Source organism: Callorhinus ursinus, unplaced genomic scaffold, assembly GCF_003265705.2.
Source record: "Callorhinus ursinus isolate GAN/ISIS: 27379988/994484 unplaced genomic scaffold, GSC_fseal_2.0 scaffold17, whole genome shotgun sequence".
Lineage (NCBI taxonomy): Eukaryota > Metazoa > Chordata > Mammalia > Carnivora > Otariidae > Callorhinus > Callorhinus ursinus.
Genome location: NW_027397079.1, coordinates 25,452,825 through 25,474,517, shown reverse-complemented (window position 1 = coordinate 25,474,517; position 21,693 = coordinate 25,452,825). Strand labels below are relative to the sequence as shown.

General features: G+C 41.9%; 1 protein-coding gene across 5 annotated transcripts in view; it reads right to left on the bottom strand.

Moving 5' to 3' along the window:
• Positions 1–21,693, bottom strand: part of DLC1 (DLC1 Rho GTPase activating protein) — a 417,459-nt gene that overhangs the window by 36,338 nt on the left and 359,428 nt on the right. The window contains exon 1 of one of the 5 annotated variants that reach the window (XM_073902375.1): positions 8,392–8,797. The exons of 3 other annotated variants lie outside the window; for them this stretch is intronic. In XM_073902375.1, the coding sequence (XP_073758476.1) occupies positions 8,392–8,428 (37 nt within the window). In that variant the 5' untranslated portion in view covers positions 8,429–8,797. Of the gene's footprint in view, positions 1–8,214; positions 8,332–8,391; positions 8,798–21,693 lie in introns of those variants that run through there. One more of the 5 variants, XM_073902377.1, reaches the window with a different exon arrangement.

The following is a 21,693-nucleotide window of genomic DNA, read 5'->3' as shown; positions in this document are numbered from 1 at the left end:
AGAAGATTCATAGTAAAGGAGACAGAGTAAGTCAGAAGGAGATGCTGAAGCCCAGGTGTTTGTGGAAGAATGGCGAGCAGTCGGATTTACTCTAACACTGACCAAGGAAGGAGGCGGGTTATCCCATGGAGCACATATAAGCATCTCCTTAGCCTGGTGACCCAAAGAGCAGCCAACTTCACTTGCTCACATGTAAAACAGCTTTGCATCTGAGTGTCTCGACACTTTCTAATAATCCGTCATAGAAAGAGGGCCAAGTATTACCTGTAACAGGTCAGGAAAACAGGTCCAGGAAAGAATGCATTGCTTTGTTAAGTAGCCTTGAGAAAATACTCTCTGGACCTGTTTCCTCATCTGTAAAATCTGGGATTGCCATAGGCTTTGTAAATTCCCCAAGGTTCTGACTCTGGTTTTTCCTTTATGCCAATTTCCCCTTCTCCCTAAGAGAACCTTTAGAATAGGTTACGTTTCTTCTGTTAAGTTTCCAGATGTATTATCAATTACATGTGGAGACATTTCTCTTCCCTCAAAACACTGGTTCAATAGTTCTGTTCCCCAGTTTTGCAAATTGACTGTTTATTGCTAAAATTTCTAGTTTGGTTTTTAACAGATCAATTCCTTGTTCTGTCTCATGCATACTACAGGGAACTCAAAACACTACATATTTTTGCTTATGTGGGTGTCCACAGCCCTCACACTAAAATTCATCTTTATAGGAGGAACACACTTAGGAGACCCTGAGTTTTCCTCTGCTTATTGAGCTTTTCTGTATGTACTCCCCCCACCCCCCACAGCAACAGCACCCCCCCACCCCCCTAGCCCCCACCCCCAACAGCATCCTGGCTTCTACAGAATCAGTGGGCTGGGTGCTGAAATGCTTCTTGGTGCGTCTCATCCTTTCCCTTCACCAATGAGGAAGCTGGTTCCGAGTTTGAGGTAATCTGCTCAAGGTTCCACTGCTACTATCCTGCTCTCCCCGGCTGGAGCACTTTCTGCATACTTTGCCTGCCTGCAGAGATTACTCTCACTTTTAAATCACCAGGCTGTTTTTCAGTACAAGGAAAAACTGCAAATTTGGGAAACTTTTCTTTTTAAGGTTTTTTTTTTCTCTCTCTCTTCTGCTTGAGGTCTGGAGGCAGATATGTTGCTTTCTAATAAAGGACATTCCTAGAAATAATATAAATGGGGGAAAAAAGGACCCATTTTGCCCAATGACGTGATGACAACTTAATAAATGGTTTTGCCTTGAAAGAAGAAAACCATGAGACACACCCTACAAGCCTCTACCTGGGATTATGCAGGTGAAGAGACACTCCAGCAATGTGAAATGAAATCAACTGAAATCCCCTTTGGGGATCATTTAGTTCAAGTGTTTGCAAAATACTGTTTCTTTTTCATATCAAAAAATATGTGCTCTTCCCTCTCAAAGATAAACGGCTCTGTATTCATTTGAGCCTGTGGATGACATGGTTTGAGCTCAGTTACTCCAGACTTAAACTGATACAGTTATTTCCAGGAACAGAAAATATCTCCCAGCTAATCAGGAACTGGCACTTACTACTCAGCACAAAGAAGTCAAACTGAAGTGAAAATAAACTACTCAGGAAACGGACAGTGCATCATCACATCTTTCTATTTCATTTCTATGTGGGGTGGATTAAAAAAAAAACCAAAAAAACCTTTGGTTTACATACATACACACAAACACATTTCTAATATTCTACATCAAATATTTATGCATTTCCAACCATGCACTGCTAAGAAAAATGACTTGAGATAGCTCTTAAAATACAAAACTCTTTAAAGATGGTAATTGCAGAGATTAGGAAAACAATTTAAACAATTTCAAGTAAGGAATCAATCTAAATAACATACTTACAAGGACTCTTTATCTTTCTGAGTCTCATTTTTTTTTTCGTAAAATGAAACAGATGTTTTAAGATTATATAATCCACTTCCTTTATAATTTAGATTCAAGGCAAAATACCTGGTTACAAACCTGAGGGAACCCCGCCCCCCATCTCCATGATGAAAGGTTTTTGCAGGCATATCAATTCTTTCATTTACATATTAGCAAAGCTTATTCTAGTAAGTAACCCTCAACCTCAATCTTTGGCTTTTGCCCCAGGTTCTATAGTGCCCTAGCTTGGGAAATAGAAATACTGTGTAACTGCAGAAATCTTAAATTAGAAATAAAGGGAATAGTGACTAATAGGGAGTGTATGACTGTCCACTCTGGTTTTAGTCCATTCTGACAGAAAAAAAAGCAAGAATAGAACGAAACATCAAATTGCCTTACACAAAGACCAATGAAAATAAAAACATGGCAGATACTGGGGAGATAAGCTGCCTTTAGGTATTCCTATGTCAAACCTCAAACAGGCAACACTGTATGATTTGACGTTCTCAATTTTGTGCCAAAAAGTTTAAGAAAAAATAAGGACTACTGTCTTCTAGGCGAGCTAAAGAATTATTTTCATTAAAAGTGCCGGTGACAACCAGCCGCCCAGACACACAAGATCTCACGCCAAAATTTGATCCAGGTACATCTGTTTAGTTTACGCAGGCTTTTGCTTTTATATGGATGCATTTTTCCTACAAACAGGAATATCCTCATTTTGTTGCTATCTCCATTTTGTTTACACATGTGGGCAGGAAGGGGTTTGAAGCACCATGTAACACACAAATGACCTTGGACTAGTCACTGAACTTACAGGCATCTCAGTTGCCCCTTGGTTGGGAGGAGGCAATGGTTTTCCAGGCTACCTTTTGCCAAGTTCTGGAATTTCCCAAGAAATGACTTGTAGAAATGCACAAGCATTACGGAAGATCCCTTTTTCGTGCTATCCAGTTTGAAAATGGGAGTTGTGTGGAGATTGACCCCTGTGCCTTTATAGTTTCTCCGGACTCGGGAGGCGGAGATGATTTTCAGAATTTTAGCATCTTCTATCTACTTTGTCACCTGGGTGCGACAGCCACGTCACCGCCAGGGTCCCTTCCTCTAGGGCTTCCTCAGTGCTCGCAGCCTGGGAAATGCTACAACCGCAGGGTGTGGAAAACTTCTGTCCCTCACACATCCTCCAGAGACTCCAGCAAGGAGAAGGAAGGCGCCTTTCTGACAAGCTTCAGGAAGCTGCCTCCAATCCTCTCTGCGGGACACTCGAAGGTGGGGCGGGAAGGGAACAAAATGTGGATGGGAGGTGTCAAAGGCATCTGAGGACTCCAGCTCTACTGACCTCAGTCTTCAGTTAGTTTTTGATTTTCCTCCTGGGTACAGGAGGGGGTAAGACATGAAAAGGCCACCACGCAGAGGTTTGTGTGAATGGAAAAGAAGTACACTTTCACTGTGAAACTTCGTTCGGTAGCAAAATAAAACACAAGGATGAAGGATTACGAGAAATCACCTCCCACCTGAGCACTGTATGATGGGGGCTTTAGTCAGGTGTACTGTTTTATCCTTTGCTGTCCAAGGACATTATCAAGATGCTATTCAAATGTTTTCACTGACATCTGTCAGAAGATTTTCCCTTAGAAGTATTATTTTTAGATACTTTCACGGAAGAAAGCATTATTCAGGACAGTCCACAGAAGCTAGAAAATGGAATCCCAGATTCCTTCCCTGAATGTTAAAGGCAAAGGCTCAAGTGTCCATGCACGAGGCCCCAAAGAAGGGACACAGAAACCTCTAATTTGTCAATTTCGGATCCTCAAGTTATAACTCCCCACCTAGGAGCACAAGCCCCCTAGGAAACTGCAAAGTGACTGCCAGGCTCTCCAGGGCCACCAAATACTGTCTTCTAAATGGAACCAACTGCAGATGAGCATAGCTCCTGGAGGTGCACACTACTGCCACACACCTGGTTGAAATCCTGGCTCTGCCATGTACAGTGAGTGATCGGAGGCAAGGAATGGAACGCTCTCTCCCAAGCCCCAGATTCCTCATCTGTAAAAGGGGAATAATCACACCTGCTTTTCCAGAGTTGCTGAGGGGACAGTTGAACGGGACAATAAGAGCAAACCACGTGATCAATTTCAGCTTCTATACTACTATTAGTATTCTGTCAAAAGTCTGTGGATTTTTTATAAAAATTGAAAAGGAGCACTTATACTAGAGACGGTTGACTGTTCCTTGTGAGAGACCATAAAAATATACAGGCTAAATACGCAAGGCTTTCTTGCAGTCCACCATGGCATGGAAGGTGTCCTGAAAAAAATGTTAAGGCAGAGTAGATCTAATTAAAGAATCCCCAGCAGGACTACTCCCTCCTCCTTATCACTGATCATGATAATCCTTAACAATAACACAGGATCCCACAAGGAAAAGGGCAGACAGACAGGAAGAGCCCTTCTCAGCTGGGAATTTTACCCCTTTTACATTAATTAGATTTCTGACTAATTTGAGGTTGAAAGAAAACACCACTGATGGCACTCATACCCGTAACCCATTGCTATAAAAGCAAATTTCAATCTTACAGCACATCTTCAAAGAGGAAGGACCCTCAAGTCTCAGAATTCCTCTATATGCAAAGGTAAGGAATCAGATAGAAGGAAGATTGTGAAAACTGCTCCAGAAAAGCATTTTCCTCTTAATTTCAGAAGAGGAACTGGGGACTATTGCTCTTTAGGGACACAGTGTTTGAATGTGAACATTTTATGGCTGGGCATTAATTCACGTGGATCATCTCAACAAGGAAAACTTTTCAGGTCCTAAATGCTGTGTACACCATTCCTTTGCACTGTAGTCCCACGACTCCAAAGTATCTTAGGGGTCAATCCTGTTAAAAATGAGCACTCAGTGAAACTCAGAGGAATGACCATGTTTAGAAATTAAATTCTTTCCTCTACTGGATCCCAACTCATAGAATTCTAATCACTGAACTATGCAAACATAGAAAATGAAGATCACCTTTCTCCCCCAGGTCCATTTTATAATTTTGAGAACAGCCTTGGCGTGATGTGTGCCGTCATGCCCATTACACCATGGGGCCAGGTTTGACTGCAGTGTTCTAAAGCTCCAAGAATTCAGTCTTTAGTGATCTGGCAATATCCAGAGAGGAAGGGGAAACATCTGAAGTTATTTTTACTTTTGCAAGTCTTCTGTCTGTACAGGGAAAATGCTAGGGTGGGTCAAGTATTGTCTGGAGCCCTTCAGGGCTTTTTTTTTTTTTTTTTTTGCATGGCCTCATTTCCTTCTTCCTGTTGCTAGGAAGGAGAGTTAAGCATGAGAAACTTGTGTTTACAATACTGGACCATCCTGTCCAGCACAAGGCGCTCTTCAAAAACGTACGATTCACTTCACCCACTGTACTTTGGATGCCCCCATTCTTCTGGACCAAATCACCCTTTCCTGAATATTTTCAAATGGCCTATTTACCTGCCTCAGTCATAAAAATACCACTCTCATTTTAACATTGCATCATGGCTTAAAATCTCCATGGGGACACCAAGGGAAACTCAAGTACTTATTTTTGTATTTCAAACCACCTCTTGGAATCCCACCAAGCCTCTGATTGGAAGGCATCTTAATGGGGCCTCCCATATCCCCTCTAAGCCCCACGGTAGTTCTACAAGTAAGAGTTTAAGTACTATATACATTTTTCACTCTTTCCCAGTAATAATTTATTTGATCATAATATGCTTTTCTATTAATCTGGTATATTTTTCCGAAGCAACCAAATATCCCTTTTTAATATAAAAACACCCTAAAATTTTGCTTAGTCTTTGCTCTTTGAACTATAGCATTGACCAGTAACAAAATAATAAACAACAAAAAAAAAGGCTTTAGGTTAAAGGGCAACTGGCCTCTCACCTTCCCTCCAGAACTATGGAAAATCCTCTGGTTGGCCCAGTGTATGAAAACTTGGAACACTGCCTTCAATTAGCCATAGTCAATTGCTTAACTATTCAACCTTTTCACTCTTAAGGAGTAAGTGGTGTTTCTCATAAGATCTAAAATTGCTAAGTTAAAGTCATAGGTAATTCAATGAAACTGTACTTCTCATCCACTCTAGGGAAAGATTTAAGTAGGAAGCTATACTCATTTTGATCCTGGAGAGTCAGAGTTGGGAAACAAAGTCAGTCCCTATTCTTGAGCTTCTGGCCAGTTTGGTGTAAGGTGTCACTCAGATTAAGAATTAAAATAAAATCCCCCCTCTCTCTCTCTCTTTTTTTTTTTTTGGTCAAGAGCAAACTTTTAAAACAGCTGGGAGAAAGTCAGTCTGCTGTGCTTCATTTTAAACTCTGAACAGTAGTGATAATGAAAAAAATATGCAGCCAGGCTTGGGCCACGCTGTAAATCTGGCATGCCACAATAAAAGTTAATACATGCAATTGCCAACATTTTCTCAGAAAATGTCTTGAAATAACTTCTGAATGCACATCTGCTAACTATTTGACACTCATTCCCCAGGACTTTAGTTCTTCTGGTGACTTACAGGGCACCCCTCTGGCCATCTGCTACAGTCTGCAAGCCAAGATGGCACTGGGTGCCTCCATTAATTCCACACTTATGGTCTGCAAATTATCTCTGCGGAGGACCAGCCTGAGTCCAGATGGATGCTGAATTAGTCAAACTCTTGGAGCTGCTGATAGATTTACATTCAGAGTTCTGCTGGGCTATTATTTTCCCTCATCCCTTCAGCAAACAGAGTTTGGGGGAAAAAATGTAATTTGAGACTCAGTATTCTACCTTGTCCACAGCTGTGATTTTTTTTTTCTATCCAAATGCGTCATATATGCCACCATCGTGAATCTTTCTGTAATGGATGGCTGTGCCTAGGCTGCACTGCTCCACCTCACCAAGGGCTTGAAAGAGCCGCTGAATCCGGAGAATGAACTCATTCGCTAACTCTGTTGGGTGTAAAAAGGCTCAATCAAAACTAGCGTGTGCCAAGGTTTTCTTCTCCGCGGTGCAGATAACTATACGCAGGAGTTTCCTCCTACAGTAATTAGCATAAATTGGGTATTAGTGGAGCATCAGTACCAGACACGTGCTAAGCGCCTGTATTAGCTCTTTTGATCCTCTCAACCTCCTCGCGTGGTAAATACACTTATTACCCCCGTGTTGCAGATGAAGGAGGTGCAGAGAGGTCTCAACACTTCCCAGATGCGCCCAGCTAGCAGCAGGCTGCGGACCCAGGGTTCCTACTTCGCCAGCCTCATCCCGCTCCGCTCTAACTGCCCTCGCAGCAGGGGCTGCGCGCTGGAAAAAACGAACGCATTCAGTAATAACCATAATCTGCAAATTACACGTGGCATGGCCAGTGTGCTGCGGCCAGGGGAGAAACTCCTTCCGAAGGATCAGAGTCTCAGCCCATGACGTCGGAGATGGGGACAGGGGCACAGAGGCAGAGTGGGGCAGGGTTCCCAAAGGCCATGACTTCGCTACGAAAAGTCAGGTCGGGAGGCGGGCTTCCTTCCTTCCTTTCGCCGGCCCAGGAACTAGCCCCGCGCGGGCGCCTCCTCCCGAGCCAAGGGCGTGGGCACCTCCACCCGGCCTTTTAGGAAACCCGATTCCACGCCCCAGCACGTGAAGGCACACTGCAGCCCTCCCAGCAGGCGCCCCTCACATGCAAGCCAGGGGGCTTGCTAAATAGCTTCAACGCTCTCCCGGGGCCCGCAGCCACCAGACTTTCCTAAGTCGGAATTACTTTCCAGCGTTTCAAATATTTGAACATGAAGTTCGAAATTAAAACAATTTCTTCCCGAATTTACTTTCAAGAAGTTTAAAAAAAAACAACCAAACACTATTTCCAAGTGCCACTGCGGCCTAAACATCGCTAAATGAGAAACTCTCAGGGAGTCCGCGCTGGATTTTGGACTTGAATGGTGAAGGGCTGCAAGTGCCCAGCCCAGAACGTCCCCGGAGGGAAGATAGTGGAAGTGCGGTCGCGCCGCGCCCCTCGGAAGCAGAGGCCGTCGCCAGGGACTTAGAATAAGAATAGCAGGGCCGCCGGCGCAGCCGGGCTGGCGGCCGGCCCGCCCTGTGCCCCCGCCCGGCGTGCATCCCTAGCCGGGCTCGGCGTCCCCAGCCCGAGAGGGAAGTTAACATAGGCTTCACTTTCTTAGTTGCGGTCGCCCCCCGCCAGCAGCCCTTCCCAGAGCCCACCCGACGCGCCCGCCCGCGACCCCGAAGCAGTGAGTAGCCAGGGGTCACTACCCGAAATTAAGACCTCCCTCCCCAAACTATGACCCTTGTTTTTTCCCACACTCCACCTCCTCCACTCCGAGAAAGTTGGGCGACTCGGTCCCGAGCCTCCTCGGAAAGCCGTTTAAAAGCACAGAACGACAGGCACCGACTTGACAAGGCGGGGTGACATTTCCTCCGCGGCGAGTCCCCTCCGCAGCTGGCTCCCGCGGCTGGCCCGACGGCAAGGCACAAGTCTAGCTTACGTGTTAGGATCATGATGTCCGGCTTCTCCCTGCACATCAGCTGCGGCGAGGGGTGGCAGGAGTGCGCTAGAGAAGTCGAGGCAGCCCGAGGCAGCTCACCTCCCGCGCCTGGACCCACTGAGGCACCCGAGACGCGCGCGCTGGCGGTCCTCAGCGCATCCTTGCTCGCCGCTCCGTGCCCCTCGCCACAGCCCCAGAAAGAACGCAGGGTTTTCCAGGGGTCGAAAGGAGAAGGAGCTCAGGGAGATGGGCGAGAAGCACCGGAGCAGTCGCTCCTGCTGCGAAGTTCGGCCATGGCGGGGTTAGGAGGTAAGCGCCCTCGCTCCGGCAGCGGGAGCGCTCTGCCTCCCGCGCGCCCCTCCGGCCGCGCCCTCCCACAGGGTCCGCCCCCGAGGGGAGGGACGAGGCCCGGCAGCGTGGACTCCTTCGCGCCGCCTAGGTGCTGGGCCGCAGCCCCCGGCCGTCCTCCTGTCCCGAACCCCGCCCCAGACTCCGCCCCCCGTTGCTCCGCCCCTTACCTCCTCCCCGCCGCTGGGCTAACCAGCTGCAGCCTCAGGCCGTACTCTGGCCCCGCCCCCCGCCCGCGTCTCCGCGCCTGTTCTGCCCGGGGCTGGAATATTTTCCTCTGGCCTCCCCGTCTGCCAGGGGGAAGCGCCCTAAACTGTCCAACTGTTGACCTCAGGGGTGAAGGCAATCCCTCGAGGCGTTTACTTGCCGGGGAAGTCTGAGCTGGACTCTGGGCCACCGCGCACTTTCCCTCTTTTTCTTGGTAGCTTTGCACACTTAAAAAAAAAAAAATCTCTATGATTCTGCCTTATATCCTGGTGGGAACCGCATAAATTTGCGGAACGAAGGGGAAGCGGGAGGTAGGGATGAATCAGTGTGTCCTCATCCGTAAAATGGGGAGAAGATACCTGTCCGTCATTCATTCGTCATTCATTGCTAAAGCCCGCAGGAATAGAGAACAAATGTCAGTAAGTAACACTGCTCTAGAGAGGGATTGAATTTTTACTCAGCACATGTTGAGCATATTGTGTGCACATTCACAGTGTTTTACAAACTATGGACCTTGGGCCACAACCCCATGCAACTCCTGCAACTTGTGGGCCCCGCCTTTATATCAGCGAATTATAATCTCTGATGGCGATAATCTGCGTTTTAACAAACTCTTGGGTGATATGGAGGCACTGTAATTTGGGGGCCCTGATATAATAGGAAGCTTCATTTTTAAAGATCACAATTGAATACGACCTATGTAAGATTTTTAAAAATTCAGACTGAGTTTTCATGAAAATTTACTTTGGGGCTAATTGGTGTTTTCTGCCCATTACCTCTGCGCAAAGAAAACTACTAAATCCATTCATTCAAAAAATATTATCAACAGCATTTATTATGTGCCAAACACTGTTCTGGACTCTGGAGCTATAGCAGTGAGCAAAAAAGCCAAACATCTCCTCCCTCCTAAAATTTTCTTCCTAGTGGAGAAGATGCCAATAAACAAGGTAAACACGTGAAACACTCATAGTGTCTTAGGTGGAGATACATAAAGCAGAAGAGGGGAGAGAAGGGTTGTGGGAGAGTTTCTTTAAATAGGGTTAAATGCAAATGGGAGACTTTGTCTTAAATATAGCGTAAAATGTATTGATTTCATAGGCATGCCTTAGTTTACATGCAGAAGACTTTTTCACCCCGGTTTTTTAAAAAAACAATAAAAATGCTAACTCCATTGGCTCTCTAATGTACTGGAATCAGAATTCTGGCTCTGGAGAATGGCCTTTCAGGTTTGGGGCTCTATTCAGGAGATATTGCCAGGGCTTTTTTACCTACTTAGAACTGCTGGGGACGCCAAGGTAAGCAAGGTTACCCCCACCTCTGCCGGCGGGCGCAGAGTTTACAGTCTGGTGGGGAAGTGACAAGAGGCGTGTGAAAAAGAGTTGCTGTGAACAAGGAGCTGGAAGTAGAGTCCAAGACAGAAAGAAGAAGAGCTGCCCTCTGAAGTTTGGATGCTGGGGGAATTGCAAAAATGCCTGCAGTCGCCAGCAAGGTGCAGTGTGATTCAAGGGGAAGTTGGAAAAGTAGGGGCAAGAACTTTTCAATTCCCTGCGTGATTGTGTTAAGGATTGTTTTATCCTTTACAGTTATAAACAGTGAGAAGCCATGTTAATGGACGAAGGCATCCCATAGCCAGATCTGCATTTTGAAAGACCACAGGCTGCAGTGTGTACTTTAAATTTAGAAAATAGGAATATACCTCCTGAACATACTAATTTCCCTTATTTATTAAAAATCCAAACCTTAAAAATATAGATAGCATCTCCTCCAAAGCATATCAACTCCCAGAATAAGTTCTTAATGTTTATTATTAGCTGGGTGAAGTTGCATTCAATTTAATTAAGTTCCTAGGAGTTTGTGCAATCCCTATACACCCCCCCACTCAATATTTCAAAATAAAACATGCTACTCTTTTTGTCTCTTCTTGTTCAAACTCCATTCCTTTCTCCTTGATTATTGATGTCTTCTCTGGGTCTTCTCTAATTTCATATTTCTCTGGAGGTTTCTGCTATGTGGATTGCTCATCATCTAATAATACCAATAACTCCAAAAACAATTTCCTTGGTGAGATATTGTCTTGCACCTGGCCTTCACTGAATCTCATCACCTTCTTCCATTCTTTGATTTATTGACATGGTCTGTGTCCTGGGCCAAATCCCAATTTTCATAGTTTTAATTCTTTCTTTTAGAGGGGCGAGGGGAGGGCAGAGGGAGAAGGAGAGAGAAAATCTTAAGCTCCCAGTGTGGAGCCCAACTCAGGATGAGATCCCAAGACCCCAAAATCATGACCTGAGCTGAAATCAAGAGTTGGATGCTTAACTGACTGAGCCACCTGGGTGCCCCCATCGTTTTAATTCTTAGCCCCTTTAGAAATGGACATGCTAGAGTTTGAAGACTGCTGCACTTGTAGAACAGTGAATAGTGGTTGAAAGCAGGACTTTTGTAGCAGGCCACTTACTAGCTGTGGGATAAATACAATTTTTCGCCTCTGAATCTTCCGTTTCTTCATCTTTAAAAAAAGGAGGTTGAACTAGTGCCTATCTCAGGAGGTTTTTAATGAGGATTGAATAAGATAATGTGTGTAAGTGCTCAGCACATAATAAACACTTGATAATGTTAGCCATTATTGTTACATATTACTAAGTGGGCACATCAAACAAAAACATGCAATTTCTATTTAAATAATCATCCAGGAGAAGATTAAAACAAAACAAAATGAGCCCTTGATTTTACCCTTTCTGAATCTGAGGAGCCTTTACAAACTGGGGGATGGAAGGAGTGGAAAAGTCATTAAGAGTATCAACAAACGGGTGCTTTACCAGATGAAAGAGGGTTCCCAGGACAGCTCAGACTCCTTCTTCTTCATTCAACCTTTAACTCATCACCCAGTGTTTCATTTTCTTCTGTTGTGGGCAGATGACATTAGATTAGGCTTGTTAGCAGATTTGCATTAAGTGACACTGGGTATTGAAACATTGGACTCTAAGAAGCAGGGATTAAGTGGCCCATTTCCCCACCAGAAGTCTAGGATCCTCCAAAACCCCTTCAACACATGACGATAAGAAACCACCACAAATCACATTAGGTTTTGTTGCTACAATTTGACCCAAGGACAAGGACCTGTGCTATTTACTTCCTGCCATGCTCTTCTCAGTTTGGGCATCAGGCTCATGGACGCTACTCACAGGGATTTTCTATCCTGTGTACTTGGATGTTTTCACATTTAACTGTGTATTACCAAGGTAAGAAAAAAATCACATAGGTAGTTCCTAAATTGCATGACAGAAAACTAAATGACTAAGAGGTCACCTCTCTGGTTCCTACTCTATATTAATGATTGATACTAGGTATCATTGATACTGCCCAAGGACATCCTCTAGCATTTTTTCCACTATAATGTATTTAAAAAAAAAATAGTAAAACTCAAGTGTCTATAGGTACTCAGGCAGATAGTACTGGTGAGGAAGGCAAGCCACAGTGAGCTGGGGAGAAGTGGGGAACCTAGAACCTCCCCAAGGGGGCAGGGCCAGTCAGGCTCACTTGATCGTTGGCATGTGTTAACACAGTAGCCCCAAGGTTCTGGGTTTAAAGACTGTTCAAGAGCCTCTTAGACTTCTATAATTTTATTTCAATACTTCAACTTTTACATGCTGGCAACTAATTAAAAAAAAATCTAAACCCATTCCAAGTAATTTCAACTTTGGGCTTCATTTAGCTCCAGGGCAACTAGTTTAAACCTCTGCTCTAGTGATATGAGCCAAGCAATGTCTTTGGAAATTTATTTCTCTCCCACAGGAACTAAATGCCTCCTGAGCTTGGAAAATGTTGTAATATAATTTGTGTTCAATGGAGCATTGGGAAATCAGTGTGGAAAAAAATTTACTTGTAACGTTCAAAGGAAATAAGACAAATAATAGAAAGTTTTGAAAATAATTTTTAAACAGTATTCAATTAAGACACATAATTAAATTTGAAATTTAATGGTTGTCCTTAAAATATTCACTTATGTTTAAGTTTCCATGACCCATGTCTAGGCTCTTCCCCACTACCCACCCTGGTATTTAGCCTTTGCAGAAATGTTTAAAACCCAGATGCTGAAGGTGTCAGATGGGGAAAGAAGGGAAAAAGAAAGGATTGGGTAGTGAAATAGATTCACCCCTTTTAATTTTACCTAGAGCAGCTCTCTTGTTCAGTCAGACCTTTTCTGACTACTTCTTTTGAACAATTTAAAAGTTTAAAATATGGGGAAGGTGACTTAGTCTACCAGTGACATTTTTAGTTAAGAGGGGGAGGAGACCTTTGTTCCTGCATAAAGGTAATAGAAATCTACTTTTGGGATAATCACTTAAGCCTGAACTATGAGCCAGCCTGACATAGTACTTTTATCATTCAACAAGTATTTCTTAGACCCTGGAAAAGGCAGTGTGCTGGTGAAACAATAATGAACATGAATAAATACATCTTTGGGATGTAAAGTACAGCATGATGACTATAGTTCATACCACTGTACTATGTACTTGACAGTCGAGAAGAGAGCAGATCTTACAAGGTCTCATCACAAGATGTGGGCACCTAGGTGGCTCAGTCGGTTAAGTGTCTGACTCTTGATTTCAGATCAGTCATGATCTCAGGGTTGTGAGATGGAGTCCCTGTCAGGCTCAGTGCTGGGCTTGGAGCCTGCTTAAGATTCTCCCTCTGCCTCTCCTACCCCCACCCTGCACACTCTCTCAAAAAAATTTTTTTTTCAGGGGCGCCTGGGTGGCTCTCAGGTCATGATCCCAGGGTCCTGGACTCGAGCCCCGCATCGGGCTCCTTGCTCAGTGGGGAGCCTGCTTCTGCCTCTCTCTCTGCCTGCCTCTCCCCCTGCTTGTGCTCTGTCAAATAAATAAATAAAATCTTAAAAAAAAAGGTTTTCATCACAAAAAAAGTGTTTTGTGATTATGTGTGATGCCAGTGTTAACTAGACTTATTGTGGTGATCATTTATACATATATATATATAAAATATTTCAACTCTGAAACTAATATTATATGTCAATTATATCTCAACAAAAAATACTTCAGTAAATAACAAAAAAAAAAAAAGAACACGAAGAGAGAGCTTGGAGGAGAAAACTCTTAGGTGGAAAATAGGTACAAATACAGTTCTGTAATAGTGGAGGATTTAAAATACTGAATTCTCAATCCTATTTGATAAATCAATGGACACTCTTTCCTGAGATAATTACAATATTTATAGTAGAGTCTCCTTTTAAAGACAATTTCATTTAGCAACTCGGGTACCCAATTAGCCTAGTGCCTCACAGCTCAAGCATGCAGGGAAGGAGGGTACCCAGGAGTAATGGCACCAAGTCAGAGTTCTTGCCACCCCCAGTTTCCACTGGATCTTCACCAATGACTGCTCTGGTTTTTTCATGTGGGCTCTGATGACACAAAAATCAAGCCAATGAAAAGTAAAAATTGATTCCATGAAAGAAACTGGGCTATTTTCCCATTGACTTAGCCAATTTTAGTGGCATGCTTTGATTCTTTGTCTATTCTGACATTGTTCTCCATTTAATAGTTATTTTTTGGACTTGTAGCAAATAATTCATTTAAAGCTGAGGATGGACAACATTATTTTGTAAGTACTACTGACATTTATCCTTTGCTTTCTTATTATTTAAATTTTATGATTATAAAATATCCATTGCTAGAAAGAAAAAAAATGGAAAAGTATAAAGAAAAAAATAATAAAACCTCATCATAATCACACTACCAGAGACAACTGCAGACATCTGTATTCCATTTTTATTTCTAACCTCCTAGTCAGGTTCCTAAGTACAGATACTTTGATGTACAAAATTGGAATCACAGTATATATTGTTTTGTAATATCTTATTTCATTTAGGATAAATGAAGAATATGGCATTTTATAGTTGCTTCATATTCTGTCTTATAGATTTCCATGAATTAATTAACCAATGTTGAGTTTCTCATTTTCCAGCATTTTATGTGATGAACATTCTTGTATAATAAATTTCAGAGCGAGAATGATAATTTCTTTAAGCAAATTCACTTATGTACTACTTTGAGCTAAGAAGCCAAAGGGTATTGGGACGTTTGACGTATATTTCTGAACTGTCATCCAGAAACTTTTTGATTATTTTACATTTAACCAGTGTTTGAATGTACCCATTTGTCTTCACTTGAGTATCGTCAGCATTAGAATTTCCATTCCTCTTGCTAATTTAATGAGCAAAATAGTATTATCTCATTACTGTTTAAGTCTGCCTTTGTTTGAATACTAAGCTGGCTGAATTTGTTTTATTGTAGTAAAATACACATCACATAAAATTTATCATTTTAGCCATTATTAAATGTACAGTTTAGTGGCATTATGTCCATTAACCTTATTGTGCAGCTATCATCACTATCCATCTCCAGAACTTTTTCATCTTCCCCAACTGGAATTCTATATCTCTTTAACAGTAATTCCTCATTCTGTTCCCCCAACCCCTAGCCCTTTGGGACCAGGGGTCTACTTGCTGTCTCTAGGAACCTGAGTATCCCAAGTACCTTATATAAGTGAAATCATACATACTTATTCTTTTGTTTCTGGTCCTTCTGTTACATTGGACTAGCTGTTTTTTAAAAATTCCTATTTTGTCCCTTTTAGCTTTTTTTTTTTCCTCAATGAAGCAGTTTGCCTTTTGTGACTGATTTTAAAATATTATTTATATATTAGGAATATTAACCATTTGTAATTTATTGTAAAATATTTTTACTAGTTTGTCATCTGCCTTTGAAGCTTGTTTATTTATGGTATTAAAAAAATTAAGATTCAAACAAAATTCAAAGGTCTTACTTATTTGTTCCTTTCAGTTATTAACTAGGAATTTACTTACGTACTTTTCTCTGTACAATTTGAAGCCAGAAATGCTGACACAAAATCAATTTGCAAAAACAAGGTCATTTAACACATGGGATTTTTTTTGCTTTTTTTTAATTATAGGTTTCATTATTTACTCAGAGTCTAGCTGTCTTATTTGATTTTCTGTCTTCCTTAACATCAAATAGAGATGCCCTGCATTGAGGAAAGCCCCCACAAAAGCCTCTGCAAAACAGCTAGCAGGGTCAGAGTACCAGATGGAGACCTAGGGGCACTGATTTTTTTTTTTTTTTAGGGATACCATGTCATATTTAATTAATACAAATCACAGTAGCACTGAAAATGGCTCTACTGAGTGGGCTTCATTCAGTTTAGGCAGCTAAAGGGAGGGAGGATGTCATAGTCCTCTCCCTGGAGCTAAATGATCATTGGGGGAAATGTGGGCTCTGGAGCACAGAGCTATTTTCTTAGAGGAAAAAAAAAAAAAAACTGAACTCCCAGCACTGGATAAAACTGCAAAAAGGAAAAACTGTGCTCAGGCACTGGCTACAAGGCCATGCCAAATAAGGAAAGCTGGATCCTGTAAGCTTCTGGAAGAAAGGAACCTTTCCATGTGAAGTCTCTCCCCAGCACCTAGCACATAGTAAAGATGCTCCATTAGTGTGTGTTGAGTGAACGAACGTTCAGGGTTATTTCCTGATCATTGTGTTCAGGAGTCTACTGGGAAGGGCTTAAACCTTGAATTTCCCTTTTGGGAAGTCTCAAATGTGGTTCCCTCACTTGGAGAAGACAGATTCTGTGGGAAGAAGGCTGAAGAGGCAGCAGGGCATGTATTTGCCCACAGCCCTGACCCCTCCTAAGAGCAGTGATTTGGGGACTGCTACTCAACACCAATCTGCTGAGTCCCCAGCTCGAAGGGATTATTTTATGACAGGATGTGGAGAGGCCCTGGGCTTAAGTTCAGTTGCTGGCCAGCCTCTCTGGTTCCCTCTCTGGGACCCTGCCTCATTTCCTGTCCCTGCAGAGCACCTAGCACCACAGGCCTGAGGAACAAGTTCTGTTCCACAGGGGCCCAGGCTTGATGGCCCACTCAGAGGCGCCCTGCTGCTGACTAGGAGACCAGCGAGTGCCTACAACCTCAGCTGAGCCCCACACGGTGACACCTTCCAGGGAGGCCAGGACACCGGCACCTTGTGGTCAGGCTCCTCACATCAGCCATTGCTCCTTCTCTTTGATGAAGGGGGCATTGAATTTTTGAGAAGCTTTTTGACTTTCACATTCTCCCTAAGTGCAGTGTGTGTGTGTGTGTGTGTGTGCGTGCGCGTGCACGCGCGTGCTCGTGTGCACATACATATCTACTAGTAATAAATCTTGGGACATCTGAGTTTTCCTGGAACTAAGTACAGTAACAGTATGGCCGTTTTAGCCTTTCATCCTGTGGGCAAAAAACCGTTTTTAGTATTGTTTTCTACCATCTTGTTCAAAAGAGCCATTTATTGGAAAGATATTCCATGCTCATGGATTGGAAGAATTAATATGGTTAAAATGTCCATACTACCCAAAGCACTCTACAGATTTAATGCAATCCCTATCAAAATACCAACAGCACTTTTCACAAAACTGAAACAAACAATACTAAAATTTGTAGGGGACCACAAAAGACCCCGAATAGCCAAAGCAATCTTGAGAAAGAAGAACAAGGCTAGAGGTATCCCAATGCCAGATTTCAAGATACACTACAAAGCTGTAGTCATCAAAACAGTATGGCACTAGCACAGACAGACACAGACCAGTGGAATAGAAGGGAGAGCCCAGAAATAAACCCATGCTCATATGGTCAGTTAATCGATGACAAAGGAGGTAAGAATATACAATGAGGAAAAGTCAGTCTTTTCAATAAATGGTGGTGGGAAAATTGGACAATTACATGCAAAAGACCAAACTGGATCACTTTCTGACACATACACAAAAATAAGCTCAAAATAGGCTAAAGACCTAAATGTGAGACCTGAAACCATAAAAATCCAAAAAAGGACATAGGCAGTAATGTCTGACATCAGTAGTAGCAACATTTTTCTACATGTGCCTCCCAAGGCAAGGGAAACAAAAGCAAAAGTAAACTATCAGGATTACATCAAAATAAAAAGTTTTGCACAGTGAAGCAAACCATCAACAAAACAAAAAGGTAACCTACTGAGTGGAAGAAGGTATTTGCAAATGAATATCCGATAAGGGGTTAATATTCAAAATATATAAAGAACTTGTACAACTCAACACCAAAACAAAACAACCTGATTTAAAAATGGGCAGAGGATCTGAATAGACATTTTTCCAAAGAGGACGTACAGATGGGCAACAGGTACATGAAAAGATGTTCAACATCACTCATCATCAGGGAAATGCAAATCAAAACCACAATGAGATCTATCACCTCACACCTGTCAGAATGGCTAACATCAAAAAGACAAGAAATAACAAGTGTTGGTAAGGATGTGGAGAAAAAAGAACTCTCACAAACTGTTAGTGGGAAAGCAAATTGGTACAGCCACTGTGGAAAACAGTATGGAAGTTTCTTGAAAAAATCCAGAAATACCATATGATCCAGTAATTCCACTATGGAGTATTTACACAAAGAAAACAAAACTAATTGGAAAAGTTATACACACCTCTGTTTATTGCAGCATTATATATAACAGCCAAGATATGGAAGCAACCTAAGTGTCCATCAATAGATGAATGGATAAAGAAGATGTGATGCGTGTGTGTGTATAAAATATATAATAGTATATTGTGCAGTCATAAAAAAGGATGAGATCCTGCCATGGATAGACCTAAAGGGTATTATGCTAAGTGAAATAAGTGAGACTGAGAAAGACAAATACCAAATGGTTGCACTCACATGTGGAACCTAAAAAACAAAACAAATGAATAAACAAACAAACAAAAAGTACAATCAGACCTATAAATACAGAGAACAAGCTGATGGTCAGAGGGTGGGCAGTGGGGAGATGGACAAAAGAGGTGAAGGGGAATGGGAGATACAGGCTTCTAGTTACAGAAAGAATAAGGCATAGGAATAAAAGGCATAGCATAGGGAATACAGTCAATGATATAATAATGTTGTATGGTGACCACTGGTAACTCCACTTGTGGTGAGCACAGCATAAGGTAGAGAGAGAAGTTAAATCATTATGTTGTGTACCTGAAACTAATGCAACATGGTATGTCAACTATACCCAAAAAACTAAAATTAAAAAAATTGTAAAAAGTAAAGAAGTCATTTATGCGTTTCCTCCTACTTTGACTTTTAAATCAACATCCAGATGTCATTCTAAAGCATCTGTTCAAAGAAAATTCTCTACCATGGTTTTGAAAATTTGGGTTTGTTTTCACTAAGTAGATGTTTTGTGTTCATCTGAGTTGTAATGTGTTGCTGTTTCTTCATAGTAGATTGGGTCATAAAACAACGATAGTATGGCATGGGTTTGAGCAATGCCTGAAAAAAATAAACAGTTCTTTTTCTTAGCTAACTACAGCATGTTGGTCATTAGAGTGTTATTTCTGGAAACCCCTACACAGCTCCAGATCATTAACTTACTTTAATAGGCAACAGGAGAACGGGGCTGCAGTAGGTCGTCAAGTTTGGTTTTTCATGCATAACCAACTCAGTCAATTATCTCTTAGGGTTTCAGTTGAAGTAAACTGCATCTTGGGGAATTGCAAGGCAAAAATTTAAAAGTAGACCTGGCAATGAGACTCATGAATTGTGGAAAACTGATATTTGAAGACTGATACCAGGAGAGAACAGACTAGATTGGATCTCTCCAATACAAATATTCTATTGTTGAACAAACAACTATTTCTGTACTGATTGTTGTCATCTTTTGGGTGAATTGACAAAACAGACATATAAAGGGCAAAAAAAAAAAAATTGGAGAAGCCCACTGAATTTCACAATTGAGTCTTCCAGGTTAGAATTAAAAAAAAAAAATGAATCTGTGAGGATCCTGAAGTCCATGCATGTATAGAGGAAAGAGATCTGATTTAAGTCATGTTCCTAACGTGGTCATAAAACCATCAGTGGCCTGGAGTTGCTTATATAATACTATCTTTGCTCCTGAGTTTATTTTTAAAATATCATATAATATATGATTTATAATATGCTACATATTAATTATATGTTATTGTATATAAATACAAAGATATAATTTATATGACAGAAGAAGGGTACTAGATCATTTAGCTCAGGATTTTAAGTTGTAGACACAATATAATTGGGAGGTAAATATTATTATTACAGATAAGTAATTCAACTCAGAGAGGTTACATAGCTTGCTTGATTTCACACTTGTAATAATTAGAGAAGCAAGAACTTGAATCTGGGTCTCTCTGAAACGATGATTATGACCAGGGCTTTCAAGTCAAACTCTGTGAGTTTGGAACACTCTATCAGGTCTCCTCTTTCCTCAACTGTAAAATAAGGGATTGGACCAGATATTCTCTCATGTACCCTCAGCTTTAGGTTCTAGTTTGTCTCGATATAGTGTGTAACAATGAATTTATATTCACATTCACTTCCTTGGATAGGGTTCTAAACAAACCCAGCATTCAAAAATGCTACTCATTAAAAACAAAAATTTTGGAAAGGAAAAAGCATCTACTCTGTCAGCTACCATGCCTCACAGCAATTCAGAAAAGACAACCGTGGTCCACTGAGTGTGCGGCTGCAAATCCCAGGACCATGCCTACCATGGTAGAACTCTGTCCCCTTGGGGGACAGTCTCTTGGGTTTCCCAAATCTGTTCCAGAACCACACGCTTCAGAAATCCATAAGTTAAGCTCTACTCCTTTCCAGACAAGCCTCTCTTGCTACCAGTGAGGCCTCAAGAGGTATGTGGTGTGGTCCCTATACTTGCTAATGAAATTTGGGCCCTGCAGTTTGGTAGAATTTCGAGGGTCTTCACCCAAATGACCTTCTTAAAAATGAACTCCTCTTTGTCTTCTCTGCCACTGCTCTGATTTGCCAATTATATTTTGATCTTAAACCTCCCACCCAGCCTTTTAAAATGGAAGGATTGTATCACTATGTGTGTGATTTCTTTCGCACTTTTTACTTAGAGTTGTTTCCCAACTTCCGTACACTTCATCTCTCTTCTAAGTGTATTCTTCCTTAGAAGAAACCTATAGTAATTATCTGAAAAGAATACTCAACCACCATCCCAACATACTACTCTTAGAATACTTTGCATTCAAGCATTTCCTTGGAGTGACAAAAACACTTTTGAAACAAGTACCACACTAATAAAAAGTGACAATACATGTGCAGGCTGTCTTGTTTGCTTGCACTACAAACTTCTCCATCATTATGTCATCTGTCTGATATGTAATACTATTCTAGATTTGCAGAGTTCCCTTAAATATACATTTTATTTCCCTTAACATTCAATAACTGAGCAAGGTATTTTGTTGTATGTTCTTCTCTCACCATCTGTCCCCTCCAACAAGCATCACCTCCTGCATTATCAATACTCTCCACCAGAGCGGTACATTTGTTACAACCGATCAACCCACACAGATACATCATAATCACTCAATGTCCAGAGTTTACATCAGGCTTCACTCTTGGTGTTATACATTCTATGGGTTTGGACAAATGTATAATGACACATATCCACTATGATAGTTTATACAGAGTAGCTTCACTGCCTTACAAATCCTCTATTCTCCACCAATCCATTCCTCTCTCCCTCCTAACCCCTGGCAATTGTTTTACTGTCTCCATAGTTTTGCCTTTTCCAGAATGTAAAATAGCTGGGATATAAAAGGCAAACAAATATGTTGGAAGGGTTGGGGTTATAGGAGAAATCTCTCTTCCTTCCT